The sequence below is a fragment of the Cavenderia fasciculata genome, assembly GCF_000203815.1.
Source record: "Cavenderia fasciculata unplaced genomic scaffold Scf_ET2XIPL01COFD4-5, whole genome shotgun sequence".
NCBI lineage: Eukaryota > Evosea > Eumycetozoa > Acytosteliales > Cavenderiaceae > Cavenderia > Cavenderia fasciculata.
In genome coordinates, this window is record NW_004457695.1 from 3,316,692 (window position 1) to 3,331,830 (window position 15,139).

At 35.0% G+C, this 15,139-nt stretch overlaps 3 protein-coding genes across 3 annotated transcripts; all 3 read left to right on the forward strand.

Annotated features, from left to right (window-relative positions):
• Positions 1-639: 639 nt before the first annotated feature.
• On the forward strand, positions 640-5,700 carry DFA_08892 (uncharacterized protein; the record flags this gene model as incomplete). The annotated part of the gene is made up of 2 exons (XM_004356322.1): positions 640-1,980; positions 2,050-5,700. 2 exons carry the CDS (start codon positions 640-642, stop codon positions 5,698-5,700), a joined length of 4,992 nt encoding a protein of 1,663 aa, XP_004356375.1.
• Positions 5,701-6,529: 829 nt separating this feature from the next.
• Positions 6,530-9,571, forward strand: DFA_08893 (uncharacterized protein; the record flags this gene model as incomplete). Its single annotated transcript, XM_004356323.1, has 7 exons — positions 6,530-6,593; positions 7,394-7,428; positions 7,508-7,726; positions 7,811-7,925; positions 8,099-8,584; positions 9,058-9,390; positions 9,564-9,571. 7 exons carry the CDS (start codon positions 6,530-6,532, stop codon positions 9,569-9,571), a joined length of 1,260 nt encoding a protein of 419 aa, XP_004356376.1.
• A 274-nt stretch (positions 9,572-9,845) lies between these two features.
• Positions 9,846-15,036, forward strand: DFA_08894 (uncharacterized protein; the record flags this gene model as incomplete). The annotated part of the gene is made up of 7 exons (XM_004356324.1): positions 9,846-10,167; positions 10,235-10,774; positions 10,843-11,364; positions 11,439-11,723; positions 11,800-12,859; positions 13,918-14,623; positions 14,656-15,036. The coding sequence occupies 7 exons, from the start codon at positions 9,846-9,848 to the stop codon at positions 15,034-15,036; spliced, it is 3,816 nt and encodes a 1,271-aa protein (XP_004356377.1).
• Positions 15,037-15,139: the final 103 nt, after the last annotated feature.

The window sequence follows — 15,139 nt, forward strand, 5'->3', positions numbered from 1 at the left end:
ATTGATTGATTGATTGATTGATTCTTAAATAATAAATAAAACATACATTTCCTTTGTCTTTACTTACTTCCCGATGGAAGTAGTAGTCTAGAAACCCTACAGGTTTGACACGACCAACGATCTACCAGAAGAGACAATGCATACAATTGGTAGTGTCAAACCTATAGAGTTGCAATCGTGTTTAAGATGTTCATTGGGGTTAGGGTAGGGTTAGGGGTTAGGGGTTAGGGTAGAGCAAGAACACCAGATTCTTTCTAATCTTTACGACATAAAAGAATAATTGGTAAGTATTTTATTTATTGCTTGGGGTATGACTCTCATGTTTATTTGAATTTTGAATTTTAATTTTCCGCGACAACTTTGATCCAACAGTTTTTTTTCTTCTTGAGTTTTTTTTTAGCTATACACTGTCTAATAATTTATTTACACGTAATTATCTTCTGATTTAGTTTTTTAGAATTGAAGAGATATTTATATTCTTTAATATTTAGTTTAAAACAAAAATTCATGCCATCACCTGTCAAGATCGTTTCTCGGACACCATCAACATCTACTTTTCGTTATACAGGACGAGAATGGTGGTTCCCAATGAAAGAAGGTTTCAACATATGGGTTTCTCCTCAATCTCCCTTAAAAAAAATGTTTGAATTCTCGCATTTCTCGTTCCAGGATATCGATGGCTTGATCCAACTAATCAAGAAAGTACCAAGCAGCAAACAAGTAGCTCTCATGAGTATCGGCTCACTACCATCTCAACCGAGTGCAGCTCTTTGTAGAGCATTATCTTCATTGGGTGCTGCAAAGATATCTATTGTTGGAACAAACAATCCAAATTATTGCTTGGTTGGGTACAAGGGTTTATCTCCAGGGATGGCCAGTGAAGCATTCGGTAACTCAACCATCAACGAAGTTTGGGCAGAGGGTGAAATGAGGTTTAGTGGAAAAACTTCATGGAAGATGATTATGGCTTCATTTAATTCAACAACTGGAGACCCAAACATTTATTTAGACTATTGTTTGGCAAATAGTGAAGGTGGGCTTCCAGGTCTTGCCAATGGAATTAATGTTCTAGTGTTCTATCAACTACAAAATCTATCAACTAGATACCCACCAAAAGTGTTCAACTTTCCAACTTCCAATCTCTACTCTAATTCCTCAGAATCTCTATCAAGATTCATCGATTCACTTGCCGACCATACTTTAATCATGGTGTTTGCTCAAGGACTCAATTTGGCAAAGACAAATTTGCAACAAAATGCCATCTCAAGCCTTAAGAAGATTGGGAGCAAATTCATTTCTCAATACTCTTCCAATCCCTCAAACGATTGTTGGTTTATGATCAAAAGAATAGGCTCTGATTCTATTTTCGCAGAAATGACCTTCAACCATAATTCACCATCAACATCTTCTTTTATCCAAATTGAAGAATTTGGCAATGGTGCCTATTCATATCAAGTTGCAGACGACATCAATATCTCTATTATGTCATCGAACCAAAGTAGCACACCAGTTGGAATGGAATCATTATTTTACATTTATGTTGGTGGTGTATCAATAACTCTGGAAGGTCCATTGGTCAATGGTTTTGTGATGTGTGCTATCAGTGAAATAGATGGACATATTTACTTTATCAAAAATTATAATATTGGCACTACTGATGGATCACGAGACATGGTTAATGACATTGTTGACAAAATCTCAGTTGGATCTTTAGTTGTTGTGTGTTCAGTGCTCAACTCTGCTGGACCAAACATCACAATGTCTTCGGATCTATTGACCGCTCTCGAAAGCATTGGATCAGAGTTTGCATATGATATCGTATCATCAAGCTCCTATGCTTTGATTGGAAGAAAAGGAGCTGCCGTTGGAACGGCAAACGAACTCATATCCAACACTGGACCAGTCACTCTTTTTTCAAACTTTGGAAAAATCACAAAGCCAATCAAACCATTCATCGAAATTGATAACCTATCGGTCAGTGTAAGTATCATTTGTTTTTTTTATCAGCATTCTATATTCCTATTTTACTAACCTTTTGTTTTGTAATAGGCTTTACCCGGTGGAGGATATGGATACTCTTCATTTATGATCAATAAGCAGATTGTCGATGGAACCAATATTTTTTCATCAGGACTCAACGTCTTGACAATCAACCAATTGAACGGCACTATTACAAGTGCTAAAAACTACGACACTACAACTGACTCGTTTAACTCTAACAAGTTCGTAGCCGATATCCAAGCTCTACCAACAGGGACCATAGTTGCTCTTTCGACAGTTGGACCAGCCGGGCAATACCTTGGAAATGGTGTTGATACTATTGTCAACTACCTTGGAGGTATGCTCATTAAATCATTTACATCACAGTCATATTGTATCATATCTACTGTAGGCCAACAACTTACCGGAGACAAAAGAGTCATCAGCGAGTGTATGTCTGAAAACAGTTATTTGCCAACCACATGCAATACTCGATTTCCCATTAAATCACTCTTTACCGGATCTGGATTTTCATTCTGTGTTACATCAATGGCCCAATCAAGCACTGCTTCTCGTATCATGGTAAATGGCCAATCTCAACTATCATCGCCTTCCAGTGGACTCAATGTCGTTACAGTTGACCATATAACAGGAGCCACACAAGAATATCATTTTGATACAGCCAATGATGATAAACAATGGGGACTTTTCCTGTTTTTCATTCAAGATCTCAAAATCGGTACTTTTGTACTCATATCGGTTCAACAATCGATTGGCAACCCTAGTCAAGAGTTCAAGGATATAATCAAAATATCCCTCTCGTTGATTGGTGCATCCAAGTTTGTGAAAGTGGGTCCATCAACATCATATTCAGTCATTGGTACAAAAGGGGCCACTCCTGGCTCGGCTTATGAATCATTCCATGAAAATGCCCAGGTTTGTGTGGCATCCTGGGAACCAAGAATTCAATCCTCATCCCTTTTAAAAGCACCACTTATTTATGGTCAAATCCCAGATGAACCATTAATGCTCAATGTTCCATTGCTCAGCAACTACCATCAGCTTGCAACTCCAATATCAAAACTTGCCCCGTCCAAACCCTTGGGGAACGTTTTTATGAACGAGCCAGCTTATTGGAAAACGAAACGTCCTTCCTCTGGAAACATCGTCAAGGCACTATTGATTGGTGTATCGTACAATGACAATCCAGCTGGTCCCATCAAAGGAGTAGACTTCTCTATCCAAGAACACTGCCGAGCCCTTGTCAATTGCGGATATGTAAAACAAGAAAACATACGTGTCCTGACCGAAAATACATCTCAAGTTTCACTCGATGGGACTTATGTTTGCCGTCCCACCACCATTTGCATCAAAGATCAAATCAACAACTGGCTAGTTAAGGATGTCGTAGAAGGTGATGTTATATACATAGTCTTTTCTGGTAGATCATTTGTCAACACGATCAATGGAGTTAGCACATATGGTCTGTGCACTTTGATTCAAGATCCACAAACTTACCAATATCGTACCGATTACTCCCTCACATCCAATGAACTCCAACAACTCTTTGTCAATATTCCTTGGGGCGTGACCATTACTTTTCTCCTCGATTGCTCCTATGCATTCGAAATGGTCAGACCAGGTATAATCTCTCCAGATTCCTTTGATAATTTTATGAATGGTCTATTCTCGGTTCAATCAGAAAAACAATTCAACACAACACAACTTACTTCAGGATTCCTTCCTTTGATAACCGGTATTCTCTTGGATGGTTTCAATCAAAATAGCTCACCAATGCTATATTCACAAATAATAGCCAAGGCATCAAACAATCCATTGTATCCGGCAACACCATATCTCTTCAAAGGAGAATCCCATGGATCAGACCTCGTTTTCTTGAGTCCATTCCCCCATAATGGACCTCATCCTGTGTACCGATTCAGTACCCCAGTTGGTGACCAACTCCAATATGCCTACACAACCTCACCAGCAATGGGTGCAAAGTGGAGTAAAAGAACACTGGCTTGGAAAATATTGCCCTCTTCAAGTCCAATTGCCGGGGTCCCCCTCTACCAATTCACAAAGCCACAAACTTGGAATGGTCAAAACGACGCCCCGTTGCTCTACTTTTTGTCAGTAAATCCAAATATTGGCGATGGTTGGACAAATACTGGGTCAATCGGAAAAGTATTCGCCTCCCCTCTCTCTAATGGGTTACCAATCCGACAATTCCGTTCTACATCTGCTGTTTATGCAAATATCACAATGTATGCTTTTGAAAGTACCACTCTTGTTGATCCAAACCAATCATGGATCGACAACGGGGTTGTCTTCTTCTCACCACAAGAGGTCGATGATCCACAAAGAGGAGCAATATTCTCACAGAGCGGAATGGTCTCGGTTCCTCACATCCCAGCATACAACTTTGGAACAAATGATTTCTCTATTTCTGTTTCCTTCAAAACAACAGCCTCTGGTTCTATTGTATGTTGCAAGGGAATAAATGGTGGAGTTGGAAGTGGAGGATGGACAATCGATCTCAAACAAGGCAGAATTGATTTTATCGTTCACGATGGAACTGTTGGTACATTCCTACAAACCCAAGCCCCTGGCGTGACCAATGGTCAATGGCACACACTAGCATGTGTTAGAAAATCTGGAGTTTTATTTATCTATTTGGATCAAAAACTGTTGTCGCAAATGAACACAACCACCCCTCTCAACGTTACCAACACAACAACTATGACATTTGGACAAAACCCACCAACCCCAAATCAGTTCAGTGGCGTGATGTCTAACATGGCAATTTGGAATGCTGCCATTGATCCTACACAACTCCAAAACTTGAATCAGAAAGATGTAAAATCCATTCCCAATTTGGTTGGATATTGGAACTTCCTTCAAGATAGTTTTGATACATCTTCAATGTCAAACAACGGGACCATCAATGCTTATGTTAACTTCACACCCCCAGTGGCCACCAATTGTATTCAAATTTTCCAAAATGGCCAAGTTTCAATTCCCTCGATCGCCGCTTACAATGTAGGGACAAATGACTTCTCTGTGACTTTTTTAATACAAGCCTCTTCAATAGGACCTCTGGTCAGCCGCAAACCCATGGCAGGAGGTGCTGGTAATGGAGGTTTTAGAATTACCCTTGGAGCAGGTGGAATTATCTCATTTGTTACCGATACTGGGTCCAACGAAAAAGTTCTTCAGTCAATCCAATCACCAGCTCTCAATGGAATTAATATGTCTGTCGCGTGTGTTCGCCAGAGCAATCAGATGATGATCTACTTTGACACAACACTTGTTGCCAGTGTTTCTGGTTCTGCTATGAATATTAACAACTCTGCCCCCCTGCAGTTTGGACAATGTTTGCAACTTGGGCCAAGTGCTCAATATCTTGGAAAGATATCGCGTGTTACTTTTTGGAATAAAGCGATTGATGTTGTTCTGATGGACAAGGCATACAAAGGAACCCTTTCGAATGAATTAGGATTAATTGGAAACTGGCTGCTGCAATCTGATGGATTGGATTCATCGCCGACAAAAAATAATAGTATGACAACATTGATCAACACTTCGTTTGCCAGTTCTAATTTAACGCTCCCAAGCGACACACCAACCCCAGCCAAGGAAGAACCAAACTCGGACTTGGAAGCCATGTTATCACGTCATAAAAAAGAGATCGAAGAGTATCTCGCATCAAAAAAATAAGGAATAATAATAATAATAATAATAATAATAATAATAATAATAATAATAAAATCAATAATTTTTATCAATTTAAAATATGATTGCTTATATCGAAGTAGGTAAAGAAGGCGATTTAATCGTATTATATTATATTAATATTCTCCATTGATATTCCTATTATTAATATTAATACTATTATTCTTAATTTAATTATTAAAGTTTTTTTTTAGGCCAACGAACATTGTTTCCGTGGAGCCTCCATACTCTTTGACAAATTTTGTTGAGTAGTAGCGCATCCTTGGTGTATCTGTTTTCTGATGCAAACATATCCATCTTGTAATATAAATGCTTGTGCAGGTTTTCTCTGAACCATATTGTGACACCAACTTGTTTCATTGTCCAATTAAAGTGGGAATCTGCAAGTGTTGCTTTTGTGCTACGATTGTTATTATTGTTTAACAATTTTTCGGATTGGCTGAATTCTATTACATATTACCTATTATTATGATTATTGCTATTTTTATCATTATTATATTTTGTTAATGATTATTATTATTTTTTTTAATTTTATGATGAACCTTTGTAATTATAAGATGATTATTTCTGTCCTGAAAGACCACAGTACGAGCTATACACGTTAAACATATAATTGATACGCCCGTTGGTATGTTTCTTGGTGTGTGTTGTCTCTACTGATTTGTACAAGGAAAGACTGTTGGTTCCTCCGTTAAGATATCTTATTTTGTTTGTAATGATTAATGGACGAGTATTCTTATATCTGTAATATCTTTCGACTTCCATTCTTGTGTCCTTCGTTTTGGTATCAATGTCTTAATCTCTGATTGCAAGAATGGCTTTATCTTACATCATCAATATACTAATAAATATAGATAGAGATCAGTATACTAATAAAGGTTAAATGATTAATTATACCTATCTCTCTACGTACATACGTATAATATTTAACTTGTTATGATTTACCAATTACAATTTCTTTAATATCAACAAGATTAGGATGTTTAAGCTTGTTACTTTAATCTCTCCAAACTGATGTAATTGGGAAACCTTGTGATTCTCTTTCAATAATCTATATCTTTTTCAATGCTACTCTTTCACCTGTTTCTTTACAATCTGCAGCATCTACATTCACAATCAATCAATATTATAATCAAAACAATGTCAGTCATTCATCATTCATCACTTACTTGATATCTATATCTATTATTATTTTCCTCTCTAATTAATTACATACAATACCAAAGGTACCTTCATTGATAGTCTTTATTTTCTTGTAGCCATGGTTGATATTCGGGAACTCTTTTGTTCATTTTGGTTCTGTTCATTCATATTTATATAGATAATTATCTGAGATGAATAAAGAAGTAGATAATCAGAATCAAAATAAACAAAAGATAAAGAGAAAAAAGAGGGTTGGAACTTCGTACCACCCAAAAATTTAATTAAATTTAATAAACATATATCCTTGCAAAAAATATCTTTGATATCATGCTTGTTCCTTTTATAGAAACCTTCATGAGCAAAGAGTTATACATTTAAATATTTTTCTCTAAATCTATTTGGTCATTACGTTCCAATGATAGTCCTGGGGTCATCATTTCAGGTATTTAAGAGTCGACCCTTGAGATTGAAACTATTGCCACAGTTCTTTTAGACATTCATATCTTTACAGTCAAAATGAAATTAATTATTTTAGCAACTCTCTTCTTAATATTATGCCTTGGTATCATTGTATGTATACGTTCTTATAAGATTATATTCATTAGTAATATCTCTAATCATTTAATATTCCGGATTCCTTCTTTTTTAGAATGGTCAATCATCACCAATGATGGTTTTCAATCAACAGCCAGACCAAAGCATTGAATACCTTGAAATTGATATTTATTCAGGTCAAGTTCTCAAGAACCAATCAATTGCCAACAATGATGGTGTTAAAATCCTCAAGTACATGCAAGCAGCAGATCCATTTGTTTCATTCTTTACCACCAATGGTACAAATTTTCAAATTTATACTTTTAATGTTAATGTATGTTTGATTTTTATTCATTCTAGAAAGAAGAAATTGTGATTATTAATCATATCATTTAATATTATTAATTTATATTTATAGACAAATGAATTTATCAACACCTTTAATTCAACAACCAACTTTTTAAATGAACCAACATTCTCTGATCAACCATTTGGATATTTCTGGAAACAAACCAGCACTGCTTATTTCCCAGGTTTGGCTGGAACTGGATTTGAAACCGTTGCTTTGTTTCCATACAGCTTTGACACTGATTATCCATTCAATTATGTATAGTTTTTTACTTTGAACCAAATGATTATTATCCTAATTTATATTAACCATTCTCTATTATCCATTCTATTTCTGTTAGGACACCAATTGCATTAGGACCAACACAATTAAATCGTACTGCACAATTCAACTCTGTTCCAACCTCTGCATTTGATGGTATTGATTACTTTTATGTCCACTTTTCGATTGGTGATATCACTGGAATTAGTGAGTTTTCTCTTTTGGGAAGTACCTCAAAGCAAGTGATCCTTTCTACTCCAGGTCGCCAAATCCAAGGTACCCAACAACTCTTTATGTTGTACGGTCAACTCTACCTTTGTGTCTTGGAGAATGGTGTGGGTGTTACAGTGTCTATCTTGAACCTAGACAATGGTGAGGTTGATATCATCTACAAGGATCTCAACCCAGAATATCAAAATACTTTCCAACCATTTGTACTCAACAAGATTAATGGTTCCATCTCTATCCTTGTTAAAACCAGTGACAACAAGATCCTCTCCACCTTTATCTTCTTTAACCAATCCACCAAGCAATTCACTATCGATAATGTTATTCCTGAAAAATCCAATATTATTATCCCAGGTTTCTAGAGTCATCTATCCATTCTGTTGATCATAAATAAATAAATAGCCAAACTAACTTTTAAAATGATGATCATTCATCAAAAATTAAAGTTCATACCAATATAAATAATGATACCTTTTTAAAATTAAATATTTGATCAAAATTGACTTAGTCGTAATTCCAAAATGAAGTGCCAATGGAAAAAATGATTAAAAAAAAAAAAAAAAAATCGAACCCAAAAGATGGTCATCTCACGCTAATAACCTTACTTCATAATTAAAATCTTTGTTTTAGGTAGATATTTATCGGAATCGTATTAATAATCAATTATTATCATGACGACGACGATTTGTAAGCCTGTTATAAAGATGACAGCTTGTTACTGTTGGTCATAACTATCATTCATAACATTGCAGCAATGTTGTACAACAACCACAACCACAACTACAACTACAACAACAAGTCACTCTTTTTTCTATTTTCGATCATAGTCGTGATCATCAGTAATAGAGACAATGCACTACTAGTATCAGGTCAAGTAAACTATACTTATACAGCATCACCGAGGGTAACATCAACAGGTTCGACAGCACTCTTTATCAATATGCGTGTATTCAGTCCTGCTGACTGTCCAATGAACCAATACCCAACGGGCTACCCTGAAAAGGTTGTGTCGTTCTTACCAGGTCAATGTTACAACTATCCCAACCATACAAGCGTTGCAATGTACATTGTAAACACTATCTTGTTCAGTTACAACGAGTATGCTAGTTGGAACTGTCTCAACCCCCTCGTCACTACCTTTCAATTCTCATACAACCCAGGTTTGTACTGTACCACCAACCCCAACCAACTTATCCCCAAGAACTATGTATTCAGCATAGGTCCCCCTCAACTACCCATCACCAATTCACCTCCCTTCCTCTACTATGAAACTATCCCTTCTACCTTTTCAAATGGTGATCCGTATGTACACATACACATTTATAATATATAGTATCATGATCATCCTTCCTTACTTTTACTTTTACTTTTAATTTATTTAGAACATGTGACTCTATTAACAATGATAATGGATCGTTTGGAGTATCGAAAAAGGTGGTATTACCAAACACATGTACATTTGGTGATACGGAATACACCAACCTGTTGTCGGGTGATGGTACGTTGTCTTCGATTCAATTGACATATAATGAGTAGTAGTGGGAACCCTACTACTTGGACACTTGCATGTCCTGTCCATACACCAGAGCCAGTCAAGATTTTAAGTGCGTTCAAAATGAATGCGACAGTCATCGTACCAGTCCCTATTACTCAACCCAGTGTCATTGTACTCGGGTACGATGCCATCCGAATCCAGTTTATCAACTTTTTATTCCCATATCAACAACTATCAAACCAATATGTAGCAGTTGTCATGGAAGACATCAACGGCATATCCTACAACACAAACTATGTGTACAAGCTCGGGCAAAATGTCACTATCACAGGACTCAGTGCCAACTTTACCGGACGTTGTCAAATCAGTGCTCATGGAACTGACCTTGTCAACGGGTTACTAGGCCCTCAAATAACAACCCCCCATTTTAATATTCCTGCTTGTATGTAATAATAATTATAATAATAATTAATTAATTTATTTATTTGCTAATTTTTTTTTTTCTATAGATCCAAAGATTGCAGCGATAAAGAGAAGTGTAACAACTACAATGATGAATTTATCGTATACGACAATTGGAGGATTCGATAATTTGAATGTTTATCAAATTGTTACATCGATTACACCGTCTGAGACAATCACACATTATCAATGCAACTATACGACAACATGTATTATTGATGGGTTTGCACCTGGTTCGATTGTCAGTCTCACGGTTGGGGTGACTAATTTCGGTAAGACCAATTTATTTGGTCCGTATCCCGTTGAACTGTTGCTGCCCATTACCAATCTAGTAATGTCCCGTCAAGCAGTGTCTGGAGGCATTTCATATCAATTCTCGGTTGTTGGAATGGGGTCTGGACCAACCACCTATTCACTCAACATACACAACGACCAACTACTCAACACAACCACATACACCGCCTTGCCACTCACTAATATCATAACTGTTAAACTATACCAACCTGGTAACTACACAATTATCGGGTTTGCCAATAACGATGGAACTAGATTAGAAGTAGGTCCAATCAATATTTATTATCAAGGAGGTAAATATAAATAACAACTAAACAATTTAATTTAATTCATTATTTAATTAATTCTTTTTTTATTTTAGATATAAAGATTGATAAAGTAAATTTTGATAAAGTTGGTATTGACGTTTTTAGTGGGTCAATTTATGCAAGCAATATTAATAATGTATCAAATAGTAGAGTCGTGTTACAACCTCTTAACGAATGGATATCTCTCAACTTTTCGATTGGACCTTTGCAACCAGCCACTCGATATAATTTGACGGTACAGATTTTCGAAGACTTTCGTGTCTCTAACATCTTGCCATTCAGTTTTGTCACATATCCACGAGTCTCTTTGTTGTCACCAAAAGCAACTCAACGTAAAGATGAGTATGGTACCGCCACTTTACAAATCGAAGCCTTTTCAGAGGGTGGTATTCCAAACTCGTCATTATACCTTTTCACCATCACAGAATTCCCTTTTACATCGACCGTGCCACCACAAGCCAACACGGTCCTCGGATATAATATTACTTATCCAAGTGGTCCATACCAGGTTCAAGTCATGGTTCAAAATGACGTTTCAGTTGACAATCGAGTATATTCTTTTACTCTTTATAATTGTATTGTATCCTTCAATCATTTTTTAAAATAATATTTTATTAATTCATTTTCTATTTAATAATTAATTAATTAGTTCCATCAATTGATTTGGTAAATGTTAGTAGGGATTATGAAACCATTGGATTGAAATGGAATAGTAGTGGTGGAATGCCTGGTAACATACAATATTCAGTAACATTATTTTATCCTTATCAAGGAGGAGGAATAAGTGGTGGTGTAGAATGGTGTAGTGGTCCTAATATTACAGAGTGTCTTGTGACTGGTTTGACATCAAATACTCTTTACGGGTTCAATATTACAATGTATTCTACTCAATTTGATCCATTCACTTTGACATTATTTAATTCAACTTTAACATGTTTGTATTATTTACAAAAATATAATTAATCACATGACATTTATTGACTCTTTTTTTTTATTTGTTTTATTTTTAGATCCAAATAATTTAACTTGTATTGATAAGAATGGAGTTAATAATACAGTTGATTGTAATGGATTTGGTCAGTGTATAAATGGTACATGTTTATGTGATAAAAATAGAATTGGTATTTATTGTCAAAATCAAACGACCGATCAAGGTGGGAATGGTGGTAATGGAACTAATGTCGATCCAAACCCATCAAACCCAGAGGTGATAATCAACAACAAAAACATATTTTATGAATTTGTAATCTCTCAAATCAAAGAGGTTGATATTGACGACAACATTGTAAAGATATTGGATTTGACAACACTCAACTGGACAATGACAAATTCAACATCAATCTACAACACTTCATTTATTCAAAGTAATTGGATTTACATGACCTCGAATAATAGTTATTTCAATTCAGTCAATATCACCTTTTTACAATTTAAATCAACAACAGACAGCCAATCACAATCAAAGATACCATTGACATTTGCAGGTCAATTATTTTATCTTGATGTTGGGTCGATGAAATATACGATTGATATTGAAGGTTGGAATTTTGATGGTAGATTAAATACTCTTGAATTAATAACCAATATTACACAACCACAACTAAATGATGGATGTGGAGAATTGGATATTGATTTTAATAATAACATTGTCACCAATTCAACAGAATTTACATCAGTCTATGTTGGAGACGATCAGTTTGTCGTTGGTAAATTAATCAATCGTGCATTATTGGATGATATACCCAGAAAGATATCATATAAAGTACAACTATCAACTGATAATAATAATAATAATAATGATAAACCAAAACAAATACTCAGTATCATTACACTCATTCCCAACTTTAACAACAAAGCAACTCTCGACCCACAATTTGACCTTTTAATCAATTCAGACCCAGAGGGCGACTGCTCGTCCAAATCGAACACGTGGAAGATTATTGTAGGCGTTGTTATTGGTGGTGTGGTTGCAATTGCAATTGCATCAACTTCTATCATATTATACAAAAAGAAATCAGCTGCAAAGGTTTATAACGCTAAATTAAAAAGAATATCAGATCAACAATTATAGTAATAATAATAATTGTTTATCTGTGCGGGTGGCTCAGGTGAGTCGCGCAAAGATATTTTTCAAAAATAAAAATCATAGATATTTGTATGCGATCTGTATATATGTGCCCAACAATGCCTTCTATTAGTTCAGTTCGGTTCGGTTCATATCCAATTTTGATCCATTAAATTCAAGTTCACTCTTGAACCAAATCATATGTTGTGGTGAGAAATGAATATAAAGAGTCTTTTCAATTTGTTCAATCTTTGAGATTTCATATGATTGTACTATGCAGTTGTTGGATAAAAAGAAAATAAATAATAAAATAATTAAATTGATTTGGAAATATAATTTGTTCATTTTGAACTATGAAATAAATAAAAAATAAAACAAAAAGAATAGAAGTAAAATTAATATGAGACAAAGATAATTGATGACTTTCTATTACTTACAAATGGTCGCCTGGAAAATATTTATGCCTAAAAGATTAAAAAATATACAAATATTATTTGTTTGTTTGGTTTGCCTCTAAAAATAATGAAGAGAAGGGTTAACCTTCTTAAATAATCATCCCCCTAGCCTCCAACCTTTAAAACAAATAAATAGAGAATAAATATCCTTACAAATTGTAATCGACAAAAAGAGGAGGATGATGGTTAGTTTGTTGCAATTATGCCTCGGTGGCAATTTGGTTTGGTTTGGTTAATGGGTTGTATTTTAAGGGGCAACAACAATTAAATGTGGAGAGGGTTAAAGTCATATGACTCGGCATCCCTTTAGGCCTACACCGACTCTTAGGGACTGTTAGCAGACTGGAATGAGCCCTTAAATTTTCGTGTCGCGAGTATACTGCAGCAGCGATCATTCATTTAAAACGAGCGACCCGAACGAGCGAATTGACGATCATCATCAACTCGAGCAAAGATTCCTTTTTCTATTGACTTGCGGTTAACCATTAAAGAATCTATTCTTTTGTATAGATCTATATTTGTATTTGTATTTGTATTTCTGTAACAGATAAAATTCAAACTTAATATTGATGCTGACCTGAAATTGGTTCATCGAATTTATTCAAGAGCAACACTACACTCATCCCACAACACCGTGATTACCATGTAGCTGGATTCTACCAAGCCCAATTATTCCAATTTATACCCAACAAGTTGTTATTGACTCGTTTACGTATCGATGACTTTCTCTATCCATTTCAACATATTCTTCAAGGTAGTGATGATAGAATAGTTGCTGTCGACTCATCAAATAACAACAACAGTGATGAGGTACAATCTACACTTCCACAATTTCCAAACTTAACTTCACTCTATATCAACAATCTACATCCGACTATTGATCATAAAGAACCACGTCTACATGTCAGTCAGATGTTTGAACAGATTCAAACGACGTTGAAACAACTCACCTTTCTAGCCATCAGATCGATTAAATTTATCGATCCACAGGATCTAGTCACTGCCATTGATTCACTACCCGTCCTCTCCCACTTTAAATTCTCCATCACTCCACTTCTAGACAGTACACCCAGTTCAATGAGTACATTCAACGATCGTATCCTCGCGTCACACTCTGTCTCCATCCCATTACTCGAGTATCTAGAGTCCAACCACACCATCAAACGGTTCTCATATAGTCTCGAGCAAGACATTGAACCATCCAGAATCACCGATGACAATGAAAGAACAACACCACTCATTGATTATCCCCAAGACCAACTAAATCAACTTGACCAAAAAATCATTCAAATTCAATGTAGTATTAAAAGTTTAGTTAAAAATAATGAATCTATTCAATATTTAAGTCTATCCTCCTCATCCTCATCCTCTTCATCATCTCTACCAACAATAATACTAATAATAATAATAATACTAATAATAATGTACAATTTAATTTAACAAATCAAGAATTTATTGAATCACTAGTTAATTCAAACAATATTGGATTGAAATCAAAATTATCAATTTTAAAGATTGATAAATGTTTATCAACCTTTAAAGATTTCAACAACAACAACAACATTAATAATATTAATAATAATAGTGTACAAATAGTATCAAAGAAAAAAGTACACAAATTCAATGATGCATTTAAATTGGAAATGAATACAAGGATAAAAGAAAGTATTAATGAATTAAGAGATAGACAAATAACCTATTATAGAAAAGCAATTAAAGCTTATTAAATTATCAATAATAATATCCAATCCAACCAAACCACAATTTATAATTATAAATATATGTATATATATTTATCTTTATTTTATGTTTATTTATCTATTTAAATAG